General features: G+C 44.9%; 1 protein-coding gene across 2 annotated transcripts in view; it reads left to right on the top strand.

The window, feature by feature from the left end:
• The window catches only part of SPEF2 (sperm flagellar 2), a 208,053-nt gene that overhangs the window by 17,453 nt on the left and 173,229 nt on the right, over positions 1-17,371 (top strand). For both annotated transcript variants that reach the window (XM_056546664.1, XM_056546656.1), the window contains exons 2-4: positions 5,556-5,658; positions 11,176-11,428; positions 15,087-15,257. In XM_056546664.1, coding sequence (XP_056402639.1) covers positions 5,556-5,658; positions 11,176-11,428; positions 15,087-15,257 — 527 coding nt within the window. The remainder of the gene's footprint in view (positions 1-5,555; positions 5,659-11,175; positions 11,429-15,086; positions 15,258-17,371) is intronic.

The raw sequence follows: 17,371 nt of genomic DNA, 5'->3' as shown, positions 1-17,371 counted from the left end.
GGCGGGGGGACACTGATGATCATATTGTTATTGTTTCATTTATTTTTCTGTTTTCCTTTATGTTTGCCTTGTAATATTACAAAAAAAAAGAAGAAGGGACTGATAGTTATAGCGGAGAACAGAATTGGCAAGGCAAAGGGGCAGATGAGTGCAGGGTTAGTAAGTTAGACTGGCAGCCTAGGCACTTTTGAATATTACCTTCCGGAATACATCTTTAAAGGCAACGCTACCAAATACTAACTATGTGTATGTAAACTTCTGAGCCACTAATAATGTGATGAAATAAATAAAAGCAGAAATAAACTCCAGGGGTGCACTCACTATCCTGCTGGTGGAGTCACTGTGTACATACATTACATTACTTATCCTGTACTGATCCTGAGTTATATCCTGTATTATACTCCAGAGCTGTACTCACTATTCTGCTGGTGAGGTCACTGTGTACATACATTACATTACTTATCCTGTACTGATCCTGAGTTATATCCTGTATTATACTCCAGAGCTGTACTCACTATCCTGCTGGTGGAGTCACTGTGTACATACATTACATTACTTATCCTGTACTGATCCTGAGTTATATCCTGTATTATACCCCAGAGCTGTACTCACTATTCTGCTGGTGGGGTCACTGTGTACATACATTACATTACTTATCCTGTACTGATCCTGAGTTATATCCTGTATTATACTCCAGAGCTGTACTCACTATTCTGCTGGTGAGGTGACTGTGTACATTACATTTCTTATCCTGTACTGATCCTGAGTTATATCCTGTATTATACTCCAGAGCTGTACTCACTATTCTGCTGGTGAGGTCACTGTGTACATACATTACATTACTTATCCTGTACTGATCCTGAGTTATATCCTGTATTATACTCCAGAGCTGTACTCACTATTCTGCTGGTGAGGTGACTGTGTACATTACATTTCTTATCCTGTACTGATCCTGAGTTATATCCTGTATTATACTCCAGAGCTGTACTCACTATTCTGCTGGTGAGGTCACTGTGTACATACATTACATTACTTATCCTGTACTGATCCTGATTTATATCCTGTATTATACTTCAGAGCTGTACTCACTATTCTGCTGGTGAGGTCACTGTGTACATACATTACATTACTTATCCTGTACTGATCCTGAGTTATATCCTGTATTATACTCCAGAGCTGTACTCACTATCCTGCTGGTGAGATCACTGTGTACATACATTACATTACTTATCCTGTACTGATCCTGAGTTATATCCTGTATTATACTCCAGAGCTGTACTCACTATTCTGCTGGTGAGGTCACTGTGTACATACATTACATTACTTATCCTGTACTGATCCTGAGTTATATCCTGTATTATACTTCAGAGCTGTACTCACTATCCTGCTGGTGGAGTCACTGTGTACATACATTACATTACTTATCCTGTACTGATCCTGAGTTATATCCTGTATTATACCCCAGAGCTGTACTCACTATTCTGCTGGTGGGGTCACTGTGTACATACATTACATTACTTATCCTGTACTGATCCTGAGTTATATCCTGTATTATACTCCAGAGCTGTACTCACTATTCTGCTGGTGAGGTGACTGTGTACATTACATTTCTTATCCTGTACTGATCCTGAGTTATATCCTGTATTATACTCCAGAGCTGTACTCACTATTCTGCTGGTGAGGTCACTATGTACATACATTACATTTCTTATCCTGTACTGATCCTGAGTTATATCCTGTATTATACTCCAGAGCTGTACTCACTATTCTGCTGGTGAGGTCACTGTGTACATACATTACATTACTTATCCTGTACTGATCCTGATTTATATCCTGTATTATACTTCAGAGCTGTACTCACTATTCTGCTGGTGGGGCCACTGTGTACATACATTACATTACTTATCCTGTACTGATCCTGAGTTATATCCTGTATTATACTCCGGAGCTGTACTCACTATTCTGCTGGTGAGATCACTGTGTACATACATTACATTACTTATCCTGTACTGATCCTGAGTTATATCCTGTATTATACTCCAGAGCTGCACTCACTATTCTGCTGGTGAGGTCACTGTGTACATACATTACATTACTTATCCTGTACTGATCCTGAGTTATATCCTGTATTATACTCCAGAGCTGTACTCACTATTCTGCTGGTGAGGTCACTGTGTACATACATTACATTACTTATCCTGTACTGATCCTGAGTTATATCCTGTATTATACTCCAGAGCTGTACTCACTATTCTGCTGGTGAGGTCACTGTGTACATACATTACATTACTTATCCTGTATTATACTCCAGAGCTGTACTCACTATTCTGCTGGTGGGGCCACTGTGTACATGATCTGTACAATTGCTCCCACGGTATTTCATGTATAAAATAAAATAAATGCAAAAAATGCAGAGATTAAAAAGCTATAAAAGACTGATACTCTAGTGGTCATCCATAAGGGGGCGATACAGTAACACTTTCTCTAAAGTTATTATTGTGCCAGTCACTCAGTAAGCTGTAATGGATGTCGTGGACTTTTGTTTGCAGTCCTATTTCAGCTCTTAGCCTTCTCATTGTTGGATAGGTCTCAATTGTCGGACCCTGCTAGTGATATATGGTCCCCGTTCACCCACACTAAACCCAATGCACGGGGTTATAGTGCAGGTGAACAGGAGATCGATGCGGGGTACCCCGCATTGGTCTCCGGTTCACCTGCACTATAACCCGGTGTATTGGGTTTAGTGTGGGTGAACAGGGACCATTTTCCTTTAACCCCTTAAGGACTCAGCCCATTTTGGCCTTAAGGACTCAGACAATTTAATTTTTACGTTTTCATTTTTTCCTCCTCGCCTTCTAAAAATCATAACTCTTTTATATTTTCATCCACAGACTAGTATGAGGGCTTGTTTTTTGCGCGACCAGTTGTCCTTTGTAATGACATCACTCATTATATCATAAAATGTATGGTGCAACCAAAAAACACTATTTTTGTGGGGAAATTAAAACGAAAAACGCAATTTTGCTAATTTTGGAAGGTTTTGTTTTCACGCCGTACAATTTATGGTAAAAATGACATGTTCTTTATTCTGAGGGTCAATACGATTAAAATGATACCCATTATTATATACTTTTATATTATTGTTGCGCTTAAAAAAAATCACAAACTTTTTAACCAAATTAGTACGTTTATAATCCCTTTATTTTGATGACCTATAACTTTTTTATTTTTCCGTATAAGTGGCGGTATGGAGGCTCATGTTTTGTGATCTGTACTTTTTTTTGATACCACATTTGCATATAAAAAACTTTTAATACATTTTTTATAATTTTTTTTTTTAATAAAATGTATTAAAAAAGTAGGAATTTTGGACTTTTTTAATTTTTTTTTCGTTCACGCCGTTCACCGTACGGGATCATTAACATTTTATTTTAATAGTTCGGACATTTACGCACGCGGCGATACCAAATATGTCTATAAAAAATGTTTTTTACGCTTTTTGGGGGTAAAATAGGAAAAAACGGACGTTTTACTTTTTTAATTGGGGGAGGGGATTTTTCACTTTTTTTTACTTTTACTTTTACATTTTTTTTTACACTTGAATAGTCCCCATAGGGGACTATTCATAGCAATACCATGATTGCTAATACTGATCTGTTCTATGTATAGGACATAGAACAGATCAGTATTATCGGTCATCTCCTGCTCTGGTCTGCTCGATCACAGACCAGAGCAGGAGACGCCGGGAGCCGCACGGAGGCAGGTGAGGGGACCTCCGTGCGGCGTTATGAATGATCGGATCCCCGCAGCAGCGCTGCGGGCGATCCGATCGTTCATTTAAATCACGAACTGCCGCAGATGCCGGGATCTGTATCCCGGCACCTGAGGGGTTAATGGCGGACGCCCGCGAGATCGCGGGCGTCGGCCATTGCCGGCGGGTTCCTGGCTGCGATCAGCAGCCGGGATCAGCCGCGCATGACACGGGCATCGCTCCGATGCCCGCGGTTATGCTTAGGACGTAAATGTACGTCCTGGTGCGTTAAGTACCACCTCACCAGGACGTACATTTACGTCCTGCGTCCTTAAGGGGTTAAAGGGGTACTCCGGTGGAAAACTTTTTTTTTTTTTAATCAACTGGTTGCCAGAAAGTTAAACAGATTTGTAAATTACTTCTATAAAAAAATCTTAATCCTTCCAGTACTTATTAGCTGCTAAATACTACAGAGGAAATTCATTTATTTTTGGAACACAGAGCTCTCTGCTGACATCATGACCACAGTGCTCTCTGCTGACACCTCTGTCCATTTTAAAAACTGTCCAGAGTAGGAGAAAATCCATCCCATAGAAAACATATGCTGCTCTGGACAGTTCCTAAAATGGACAGAGATGTCAGCAGAGAGCACTGTGCTTGTGATTCAGCAGAGAGCTCTGTGTTCCAAAAAGAAAATCATTTCCTCTGTAGTATTCAGCAGCTAATAAGTACTGGAAGGATTACGATTTTTTTAATAGAAGTAATTTACAAATCAGTTTAACTTTCTGGCACCAGTTGATTTAAAAAAGTTTTCCACTGGAGTACCCCTCTAAACCCCCTTAAAAAAAAGCTGTGAAACTGTTCCTATACAAATGACCCGATCGGTATATATATATATTAGGGATCGACCGATTATCGGTTTGGCCGATAATATCGGCCGATAATCACGATTGTGGGCATTATCGGTATCGGCAATTACCTTGCCGATTAATCCGATAATGCCGCACCGCACCGCGTCGCACTCCCCACCGCAGCGCCCTGGCCCCATTGCCTCCCCCATCCCCGGTTTTATAATTACCTGTTCCCGGGGTCCACGCTACTTCTGGCTCCTGCTGCGTCTTGCGTTACGCTGTGCGCAATGACGAGTGACGTGACGCAACGTGACATCACTCTCAGTGCGCACAATGACAGCTCAGGAGGACGCTACCGGAACCAGATGTAGAGTCGACCCCGGGAACAGGTAATTATAAAACCAGGGTTGGGGGAGGCAATGGGGCTGGGGCGGTGCGGCGTTGGGGACGGTGGCGGTGATAGGTTTCAGGACTCCTGGACAGGCAGGGGGAGAGAAGCGGGTGGCGGCGGCGGTCTCTGGCACCGCAAAAGCCGCTGCAGTTCATTGATTTAAAGCGCCCGCTTTAAATCAATGATCTGCAGCGGTGTCGCGGGGGGATAAATAGCCGATAACTTATACAGATATTCCGGTATAAGTTATCGGCTATCGGCCCTAAAAAAACGATATCGTTCGATCCCTAATATATATATATATATGCTGCTATCATACATAGACAGATCTGGACGACACTACTGGATTCTATGTCATGTTCATTGCTGATCGGGTAATTTTTATAGGAACAGTTTCACTGCTTTTTTAAGGGGGTTTAAAGGGGTACTCCGGTGGAAAACTTAACTTAACTCAACATACACCCCATCTTCTCAGAGAATGGATCCATGCAGATAGCAGATGTGTAGCAGGGGTTCTCCCACAATTCTATATTCTCACCTTTTTTTTTTTTTATCTTTCTAGAACCAAAGAACTTTGCCAAGGAGTTTGCCACTGGATACCTGATTGGCGAAGTTTTACATAAATATGAACTGCAAAATGACTTTGATAAGTTTTCACAAAGCAGGTGAGTGGCCCCAAGTCTGTCGCATGTTCAGGGGTGATCTCCATCCGGTTGCCTGATTATAATATAGATTTCTATTACATAACTCAGCGCTCCCCATGTCACCACTTTTGATCAGTCTGGGTGTTCCGACCTGTACAGACGAGTGGGAATAGGATCAGCTGTGCACTTCGCTCCCCAACTTCCTGCAAGGAATCCATCTCCTGCAACGAGACGGGGAGGGAAGCATTCAGCCACCTGCTAGCGATCTGTTTGGGGCTAAATACCCAGCCTCTAAACTGATTGACTTTTGACATAACTCTGTGCCATGTTAAAAGTTTTAATATCAATTGGTGGTTTAACCACTAGAATTTCCATTGGTCTGCAAGGGTCTGCAGTGTTGATATAGTGCTTGTGTCCTCTTTTAAAGGGGTACTCCCGTGGAAAACTGGTGCCAGAAAGTTAAACAGATTTGTAAATCACTTCTATTAAAAAATCTTAATCCTTCCAGTACTTTTTAGGGGAGAAATCCAAAAAAGACAAGCATTTCCTCTGATGTCATGAACCCAGTACTCTTCTGCTGACCTCTGCTGTCCATTTTTGGAACTGTCCCACGCAGGAGAAAATCCCCATAGCAAACATATACTACTCTGGACAGTTCTTAAAATGGACAGCAGAGAGCACTGTGGTCATGACATCAGAGGAAATTAAATTTTTTTTGGATTTCTCTTTAGTACACAGCCCCTAAAAAGTACTGGAAGGATTTTTTAATAGAAGTGATTTACAAATCTGTTTAACTTTCTGGCACCAGTTGATTTAAAAAAAAGTTTTCCACGGGAGTACCCCTTTAAAGGAACATTTTGTTCAGAACGCTCGGAGCCAGCCGGAGGCTGTGATTGTGATGTCTCGTTCACGCCCCTCACGATGTCTAGCCACGCCCCTTCCATTCATGTCTGTGGGAGGGGGCTTGTCGGCAGATACGCCACTTTCCATAGACCTGAATGGAGGGGGTGTGGCGTGACATCATGAGGGGGCATGATTGAGATGTGATCGAGGGGACGTGGCTGTGACGTCAAGACCACTGCCCCAGGAACCCAGCGTTTGTTTAATTTATCATAACTACTTGTTTAAATCATAACTACATGCACCAAAATGTTGTATGTTTAAAATTGTCATCTTCTGACCCCTATAACTTTTATTTTTCCATATACTGGGCTGTATGAGGGCAAATTTTTTGTGCTATGATCTGTAGTTTTTATTGGTACCATTTTTATAGGACTTTTTTTTAACACTTTTTATTAGTTTTTTTATGGTATATGAAATGGTCAAAAATGCAGTTTTGGACTTTGGTGTTTTTTTATGTGTACGCCCCATAGGGGGCTATACCATGCAATCTTTTGATTGCATATACTGATCAATGCTATGCCATATCATAGCATTGATCAGTGTTATCGGTGCTCTGCTGCTCCAGCCTGCATTGTAGGTTGGGAGCAGCAGAAGACCGATTGGACGGCGAGGAGGCGGCAGGTAAGGGCCCTCCTGCCGTCCACTCAGCTGATCGGGACCCGCGTTGTCGCCGCAGAGGACGCGATCAGCTCCACTGAGCTATCGGCACCCTTAACACACATTTTAGATGCCGCTATCAATTTTGATCGTGGAGTCTAAAGGGTTAATGCGGGGCATTGGCTCTATTGACGATGCCGGTGTGAGGTGGTTTTTTGCGCCCCCGTAGATCCATGCGTCCGCTCCTCCCCCAGCTCTCCGAACATTTCCGAAGCTTGAACTGGGGGAGGGCAGAGCAAGGGGAGAGAGAAGGTCCACACCCCCTCCCTCATCTCCCCTCTCTGAGCTCGGCTGCTGGACGCAGATCTCTACGGCCACGCCCCCTCACTGAGGACTTAAATCTCCACGGCAGGTCCCCTCCCTCATCTCCCCTCCCTCAGGACGTAGAGCAGTGCTCCCAATGAGCTCTATGTGTAAAGGGGGACATACTGTACGGGGACATACTGTACAGGCTAAAGGGGACATACTGTACGGGCTAAAGGGGACATACTGCACGGGCTAAAGGGGACATACTGCACGGGCTAAAGGGGAACATTTAGCCCGTGCAGTATGTCCCCCTTTACACATAGAGCTCATTGGGAGCACTGCTCTATGTCCTGAGCTCGGGGAGATGAGGGAGGGACCTGCCGTGGAGATCTATGTCCTCAGTGAGGGGGCGGGCCGTGGAGATCTGCGTCCAGCAGCCGAGCTCAGGGAGGGGAGATGAGGGAGGGGGCGTGAACCTCCTCCCTCCCCTTGCTCTGCTCTGGGAGGAGCGGACGCATGGATCTACGGGGGCGCAAAAAAACACCTCACACCGGCATTGACCGTGGGTCCTGGCTTCCCATAGCAACCGGGACCTACTGGGTTTAAAGCGTTCTCCACTCGTGAGAACAGTTTAAACCACAGTAACGGGACCAGGGCATACAGATACGCTCTCAGTCCTTCAAGGGGTACTCCAGTGGAAAACATATTTTTTTTTTTTAAATAAACTGGTGCCAGAAAGTAAGACAAATTTGTAAATTACTTCTTTTAAAAAAAATCTTTACCCTTCCAGTACTTTTTAGCAGCTGTATGCTACAGAGGACATTCTTTTCTTTTTGAATTTCTCTTTTGTCTTGTCCACAGTGCTCTCTGCTGACACCTGATGCCCCTATCAGGAACTGTCCAGAGCAAGAGAAAATCCCCATAGCAAACCTATGCTGCTCTGGACAGTTCCTGATACGGGCATCAGGTGTCAGCAGAGAGCACTGTGGACAAGACATAAGAAATTCAAAAAGAAAATAATTTCCTCTGTAGCATACAGCTGCTAAAAAGTACTGGAAGGGTAAAGATTTTTTAATAGAAGTCATTTACAAATCTGTTTAACTTTCTGGCACCAGTTGATTTAAAAAAAAAAAATATATATGTTTTCCACCGGAGTACCCCTTTAAGTACCAGGACGCAAGGGCGTACCTGTACGTCCTTCGTCCTGGACGGGTTAAAGGATCCAGAATACAAAAATTCTCCCCCATGCTGCCGGCAGTAAAAAAAAAAAAAAAAAAAAGATACATACCTTCCTTCGCTCCCCCGGTGCCTCCGGTAACCGGCTCCGGTCTCCGCCGCAATCCTCTTGCTGGTTGCCGGTGGTCGGATGAATCATACTGCGCTCAGCCAATCACCAGCCGCAGCGAAGTCCCGACTCGGCCGGCGATAGGCTGAGCGGCAGTGTGAGAACGCTTCAAGACACACAATTCTTCACTACACCGGCACCTGCTGCCGGGGCAGAAAACGTCACACTGCCGCTCAGCCTATCGCCAGCCGAGTCAGGACTTCGCTGCGGCTGGTGATTGGCTGAGCGCAGTATGACTCTCCGACCACCGGCAACCAGGAAGAGGATCGCGGCGGAGACCGGAACCGGTTACCAGAGGTCCCTGGGGAGCGAAGGAAGGTATGTATCTATTTATTTTTTTACTGGCAGCAGTATGGGGGAACATTTTTGTATTCTGGAGTTCTCTTTTAAGGTGATAATACCTTAGGATATGATGGCACATCCTAGCAGCGGGCATACATTTTATACAGTGGGTCACTGCAAAAAAATAAGAAGTCTACTGTGCAGGAGATATTTTCCTACAATGGGACCCTATGGCGATCTCCGCCTATGCAGAGTAATACGTCAGAGTTATACGCCAGGAGTGTATTCCCCGTAGCAGAAGGCTTGAACATTGAGTGCACACAGGCTAATAGATGTCTTATGAGACATCATAAAGAGACATCATAGAGATTCATGGATTCTCAGGAGAAGAATTAACTTGCAGCTCTTGTACCCAATGTGCTAGATAAACTATTAACCCTGAAGGGACAAACTGAGAGAATAAAGCAATGACTGATGTGACACAGCCAACCTAAGCATAGGGGATAAATTTCAGATCGTGGGGGGGGGGGGCGGACCGCTGGGGCCCCCCGAAATCTCCTGTATGGGGCCCCGGCAGCCGGCGGGTAGGGGGCGTGTTGACCACCGCATGAAGCTGCCGTTGACACGCCCCCTCAATACATCTCTATGGCAGAGCCGGAGCGCGGCAATCTCCGGCTCTGCCATAGCGCTGTATTCAGGGGGTTTGTCGGCAGCCGCTTCATGCATTGGTCAACACTCCGCCTTCCCGTGGGCTTTTGGGGCCCCATACAGGAGATCGCGGGGGGCCCCGGCGGTCCAAACCCCCGCGATCTGAAACTTATCCCCTATCCTTAGAATAGGGGATATGTTTTTTAGGACTGGGCTTCTCCTTTAAGGGAGTCAGCAGGATTTTGTAGTGCTGAGGGGATCCATAGCCTACAGGTGAGGGTCCATCCTCGGAGGGAGTAGATGGGGGTGCTAGTGCCGTTTACTGCTGTCAGTGGCGGGATCTGTAGTACCGTGATACCCACTACCTTCTGATCACCAGAAGCTTCTACCTTGTAAACACATGGGAAATGTAGGCAGCATTAGGAAAACATTTCACTGATGGAATTGAAATCAGTATGGTTGCAAACTCATGCCTGCCACATCAGCTAAAGCAGGTAAGCACAAGGCATAAGCAAGAACCTCTCCATTGTTATCTAATAATAGCCTGTGCTGCACTTTATTAACATTTAATACATGTTAAGATTTTGCAAACATTTGTTGTCACTCATTGGGCTCCCTAAGGGTTACATTCCATGTCCTCCACTGGTCCACAACTTGTAGTTTTGCAAGAGCTGTGGAGCTCTGCTTTAGTAGGGGCTAGCCCTATGTTCATGCTGGGCTTTTAAAGTGGTACTCCGCCCCTAGACATCTTATCCAAAGGATAAGGGATAAGATGTCTAATCGTGGAGGGCCCGCCGCTGGGGACCCCCTCGATCTCCCTGCTGCACCCGGCGCTCGGTTAGAGCATCGGGTGCAGCACCGGAGGCTCGTGACACCACGGCCACGCTCCGCTCTTGAAGTCACAGCCATGCCCCCTCAATGCAAGTCTATGGGAGGGGGCGTGACATCGTCACGCCCCCTCCCATAGACTTGCATTGAGGGGGCGTGGCTATGATGTCACGAGTGGCATTAAACGTTGTTATTCTCTACCTCTCTCTCTCCCTCTCTTTCACTTTAGCTGATGATTTTTCGATTTGGTTTTGCAAACAGACAGGAGTAGTAATCTTTTTTAGACCTGGTCGGGAGGTGGTCTAGTTTTGCGGGTTTTTTGCGCCAGTTACGCAAAAAAAACACCCAAATAATAAATTTGTGACCACCGCATCCGTCACTTTAAAAGAATGGTCTAGCAACACCAAAAGGTCAAAATGACAGATTTTTGAACTTTGAATAAAAACAACACAAAAATAACAATAATTAGCAAATGTAGACAAAAAAAAAGCAATAGAACACAGTGATAAATAACCGCCATAGCCTTGTGGATAGTTTGATGTAATTTGGTGTAACTTGGTTTTGAGAATGTTGACATCGGAGATTACAGACTCTACATTAATGCTTTTTCTGTATCTGTTTTTCTGCAGAGCAACCAACTCCAAGCTGAACAATTTCACTCGAGTGGAACCCACCCTGCAACTTTTGAGTATTCCCTTTGACCAAAATGTGGCCCAGAATATCATGTCTGAGCAGCACGGAGCTGCTACCACACTCCTGTACCAGTTATACATTGCACTGCAGAAAAAGAAGAAAGCCGGGCTCACTGGTGTAGCCCTGGAGACATTAAGAGCAGCTGCCCCGGCAAAATTACAAAGCATTGGATCGGAAATATATAGGGAGGTAAGTGCTCCAAAATGTTCCATGTTCAGCAGTAGAGATGAGCGAACTTACAGTAAATTCGATTCGTCACGAACTTCTCGGCTCGGCAGTTGATGCCTTATCCTGCATAAATTAGTTCAGCCTTCAGGTGCTCCGGTGGGCTGGAAAAGGTGGATACATTCCTAGGACTGTATCCACCTTTTCCAGCCCACGGGAGCACCTGAAGGCTGAACTAATTTATGCAGGAAAAGTCATCAACTGCCGAGCCAAGAAGTTCGTGACGAATCGAATTTACTGTAAGTTCGCTCATCTCTATTCAGCAGTGTTCCCAAACCTGTAGCTTTCCAGCTGTTGTAAAACTACAAATCCCAGCATTTCCACTGTGGGCATTGTAATATGCACTATGTATGACAGTCTTCCCCATCTTCTGGCTCTCCAGCTGTTGCACAACTTCTACTCCCATAGTTTCCACTGCATTGTACGATGCATTATGGATGACAGTGATCCTCAACCCGTGACTCTCCAGCTGTTGTAAAACCACAACTCCCAGCATTTCCACTGTGGACATTTAAAGGGGCTATTTAATAAAAAAATATTTTTTATATTTCCACTGGCTCCAGAAAGTTACGCAGATTTGTAAATGACTTCTCTTAAAAAAAATCTTAAAGGGGTATTCCAGGAAAAAAAACTTTTTATTCATTTATATCAACTGGCTCTAGAAAGATAAACAGATTTGTAAATTACTTCTATTAAAAAAATCTTTATCCTTCCAATAATTATCAGCTGCTGAATTTGAGTTGTTGTTTTCTGTCTGGCAACAGTGCTCTCTGCTGACATCTCTGCTAGTCTCGGGAACTGCACAGAGTAGAAGAGGTTTGCTATGGGGATTTGCTTCCACTCTGGACAGTTCCCGAGACAGATGTCATCAGAGAGCACTTAGACAGAAAAGAACAACTCAAGTTTAGTAGCTCATTAGTACTGAAAGGATTAAGATTTTATAATAGAAGTAATTTACAAATCTGTTTAAGTCTCTGGAGCCAATTGATATAAACATTATTTTTTTCCTGGATAATCCCTTTAATCCTTTCAGTACTTATGAGCTGCTGAAGTTGAGTTGTTCTTTTCCTTCTAAGTGCTCTCTGATGACAGCTGTCGTGGGAACTGTCCAGAGAAGAAGCAAATCCCCATAGTAAACCTCTTCTACTCTGTGCAGTTCCCGAGACAAGCAGAGATGTCAGCAGAGAGCACTGTTGGCAGACAGAAGAGAACAACTGAACTTCAGCAGCTGATAATTATTGGAAGGATTAAGATTTTTTAATAGAAGTAATTTACAAATCTGTGTAACTTTCTGGAGCCAGTTGATATATAAAAATATTTTTTTCCCCTGGAATACTCCTTTAATTATGCACTATGTATGACATTGTTCTCCAACCTATGGCTCTCCAGTGGTTACACAACTACAAATCCCATAATTTCCACTGTGGGAACTTTACTGGGCACTATGGATGACAGAGTTACTCAACTTGTGACTCTCCAGCTGTTGTAAAACTACAACTCCCAGCATTTCACATGTGGACATTTTATTATGCACTATGTATGATATTGTTCTCCAACCTCTGGCTCTCCGGTGGTTACCCAACTACAACTCCCAGCATTTCTACTGTGGACATTTAACTATGCACTGTGTATGACATTGTTCCCCAACCTCTGGCTCTCCAGTGGTTACACAACTACAACTGCCAGCATTTCCACTGTGGACATTTAAAGGGGTATTCCAGGCCAAAACTTTTTTTTATATATCAACTGGCTCCGGAAAGTTAAACAGATTTGTAAATTACTTCTATTAAAAAAATCTTAATCCTTCCAATAGTTATTAGCTTCTGAAGTTGAGTTGTTGTTTTCTGTCTAACTGCTTTCTGATGACTCCCGTCCCGGGAGCTGTGCAGTTCCTATGGGGATAATCTCCCATCATGCACAGCTCCCGGGACGTGACATCATCATTGAGCAGTTAGACAGAAAACTTCAGAAGCTAATAACTATTGGAAGGATTAAGATTTTTTAATAGAAGTAATTTACAAATCTGTTTAACTTTCCGGAGCCAGTTGATATAGATATATATAAAAAAAAGGTTTTGCCTGGAATACCCCTTTAACTATGCACTATGTATGACAGTGTTCCCCAACCTCTGGCTCTCCGGTGATTACACAACTACAACTCCCAGCATTTCCACTGTGGACATTTTACTATGCATTATGTATGACATTGTTCCCCAACCTCTGGCTCTCTGGTGATTACACAACTACAACTCCCAGCATTTCCACTGTGGACATTTAACTATGCACTGTGTATGACATTGTTCCCCAACCGCTGGCTCTCCGGTGTTTACACAACTACAACTCCCAGCATTTCCACTGTGGGCATTTTACTATGCACTATGTATGACATTGTTCTCCAATCTCTGGCTCTCCACTGGTTACCCAACTACAACTCCCATCATTTCCACTGTGGACATTTTACTATGCACTATGTATGACATTGTTCTCCAACCTCTGGCTCTCCAGTGGTTACACAACTACAACTCCCAGCATTTCCACTGTGGACATTTTACTATGCATTATGTATGACATTGTTCCCCAACCTCTGGCTCTCCGGTGGTTACACAACTACAACTCCCAGCATTTCCACTGTGGGCATTTTACTATGCATTATGTATGACATTGTTCTCCAATCTCTGGCTCTCCAGTGGTTACACAACTACAACTCCCAGCATTTCCACTGTGGACATTTTACTATGCACTATGTATGACATTGTTCTCCAATCTCTGGCTCTCCAGTGGTTACACAACTACAACTCCCAGCATTTCCACTGTGTGCATTTTACTATGCACTATGTATGACATTGTTCTCCAACCTCTGGCTCTCCGGTGGTTACCCAACTACAACTCCCAGCATTTCCACTGTGGGTATTTTACTATGCACTATGTATGACATTGTTCCCCAATCTCTGGCTCTCCAGTGGTTACACAACTACAACTCCCAGCATTTCACATGTGGACATTTTATTATGCACTATGTATGATATTGTTCTCCAACCTCTGGCTCTCCGGTGGTTACCCAACTACAACTCCCAGCATTTCCACTGTGGACATTTTACTATGCACTATGTATGACATTGTTCCCGAATCTCTGGCTCTCCAGTGGTTACACAACTACAACTCCCAGCATTTCCACTGTGGGCATTTTACTATGCATTATGTATGACATTGTTCTCCAACCTTTGGCTCTCCAGTGGTTACACAACTACAACTCCCAGCATTTCCACTGTGGGCATTTTACTATGCATTATGTATGACATTGTTCTCCAACCTCTGGCGCTCCAGCTGTTGCACAAGGACATCTCCAAACATGCCCTGACAGCTGAAGACAGAAGCTAGGGAGCCTTGGTTTAGGGCAGTGTTTCCCAACCAGTGTGCCACCAGCTGTTTCAAAACTACAACTCCCAGCATGCCCGGACAGCCGAAGGCTGTCCGGGCATGCTGGGAGTTGTAGTTTTGCAACAGCTGGAGGCACACTGGTCGGGAAACACTGGTTTAGGGTATACTGATATTGAAAATCACATATGCTTCACAGTCCAGTGGGCTAAGGTTTGGTTTTTTGTTTCTTTCATTGACATTTCTAGAGGTTAAAGACCCTGGTCCCTCGGCAGTCTGACATAAGTCTGCAGCAAGTCACCAAACAATTTGAAATAAAAGCCAAAGAGATGGAGGAAAGACTCGCCCAGATTCAGAACGACGAGTTGAGGAAAATCCAGAAGATACAAGAAGAATTAAGAATACAAGATATTGAAAAGGTAAAATGTAATAAGCTAATTAGAGATGAGCGAACTTACAGTAAATTCGATTCGTCACGAACTTCTCGGCTCGACAGTTGACTTTTCCTGCATTAATTAGTTCAGCTTTCAGGTGCTCCGGTGGGCTGGAAAAGGTGGATACATTCCTAGGAAAGAGTCTCCTAGGACTGTATCCACCTTTTCCAGCCCACCGGAGCACCGGAAAGCTGAACTAATTTATGCAGGAAAAGTCATCAAGTGCCGAGCCGAGAAGTTCGTGACGAATCGAATTTACTGCAAGTTCGCTCATCTCTACTAATAATGGTGATAATAAAGGAAAGCTCTGGGCAGATTTTCACAATTGGTTAAAGGGAATTATGAGGCTATGTGCACGTTACGTTTTTATGGGGCTATATTTTATAGCTCAAAAAATTCAATTTTTTTCAAGAAAGACTTAAAAAAATGAAAATAAAATAGACTTTTTTTTAAACTAAAATATGGCCTTTTTGGGATATATTTTAAGCCGTTCATAGCCCAAAAAAGCGTAAGTTTTCATCCCAAATTGTCTGATCAGGGATGTGGAAATTGTATCGCTCGACGCCCGGGACATGAAGTTGTGGGCGCCGGGCAGGTGAATTCTTCAGGCATTTAGCCCTGCTTCGGGCAAGCAGGGCTAAATGCCTGAGGAATTCACATATAATGGGGCAATCATTCTCACCCCGTCACTAAACTCCTAGAGACTGCAGCCTATAGGGAGCCGTGCAGGACGTCGGGGTCCTGGCGTAGGCACATGTGATGATGTCACTCATCACGCACCTCCGTCAGGACTGAGGATGGGGTCCAGCAATGTCGGACAGGTAAAAGCAGAAAGAGGGGGTTTGGTTAATCAGTGAATGATGTGGCAGGGGAGGGTGTAATATAATGGCATGGGGGTTGAAATATAACGGCACGGGTGTGGGGGGCTGAAATATAATGGCACGGGTGTGGGGGGGGTTGAAATATAATGGTATGGGGGGGTTGAAATATAATGGCACGGGTGTGGGGGGGTTGAAATATAATGGCACGGGTGTGGGGGGCTGAAATATAATGGCACAGGGGGGGGCGCTGAAATATAATGGCACGGGGGGGGGGGGGGCGCTGAAATATAATGGCACGGGGGGCTGAAATATAATGGAACGGGTGTAGGGGGTTGAAATATAATGGCACGGATGTGGGGGGGTTGAAATATAATGGCACGGGGGGGGCGCTGAAATATAATGGCACGGGTGTGGGGGGGTTGAAATATAATGGCACGGGTGTGGGGGGGTTGAAATATAATGGCACGGGTGTGGGGGGGTTGAAATATAAGGGCACGGGGGGCTGAAATATAATGGCACGGGTGTGGGGGGGTTGAAATATAATGGCACGGGTGTGGGGGGGTTGAAATATAATGGCACGGGGGGGCGCTGAAATATAATGGCATGGGGGGCTGAAATATAATGGCACGGGTGTGGGGGGGTTGAAATATAATGGCACGGGTGTGGGGGGCTGAAATATAATGGCACGGGTGTGGGGGGTTGAAATATAATGGCACGGGTGTGGGGGGGTTGAAATATAATGGCACGGGTGTGGGGGGCTGAAATATAATGGCACGGGTGTGGGGGGCTGAAATATAATGGCACGGGTGTGGGGGGGTTGAAATATGATGGCACGGGGGGGCGCTGAAATATAATGGCACGGGTGTGGGGGGTTGAAATATAATGGCACGGGGGGGGGGCGCTGAAATATAATGGCACGGGGGGGCTGAACTATAATGGTACGGGGGGCTGAAGTATAATGGCACGGGGGGCTGAAGTATAATGGCACGGGGGGGGGGGCTGAAGCATAATGGCAGGGGGGGGCTGAAGTATAATGGCACAGGGGGGGGGGGGGCTGAAGTATAATGGCACGGGGGGGGGGGGGGGGGCTGATATATAATGGCCCCGGGGGGGGGGGGCTGAAATATAATGGCACGGGGGGGGGGCTGATATATAATGGCACGGGGGGGGGCTGAAATATAATGGCACGGGGGGGCTGATATATAATGGCACTGGGGAGGGGCTAAAGTATAATGGCACGGGGGGGGGGGGCTGATATATAATGGCCCCGGGGGGGGC

This window comes from Hyla sarda, chromosome 1 (assembly GCF_029499605.1).
Source record: "Hyla sarda isolate aHylSar1 chromosome 1, aHylSar1.hap1, whole genome shotgun sequence".
NCBI classification, from domain to species: domain Eukaryota; kingdom Metazoa; phylum Chordata; class Amphibia; order Anura; family Hylidae; genus Hyla; species Hyla sarda.
The sequence above is the reverse complement of the archived record's forward strand: the minus strand, read 5'-3'. Positions and strand labels throughout refer to the sequence as shown.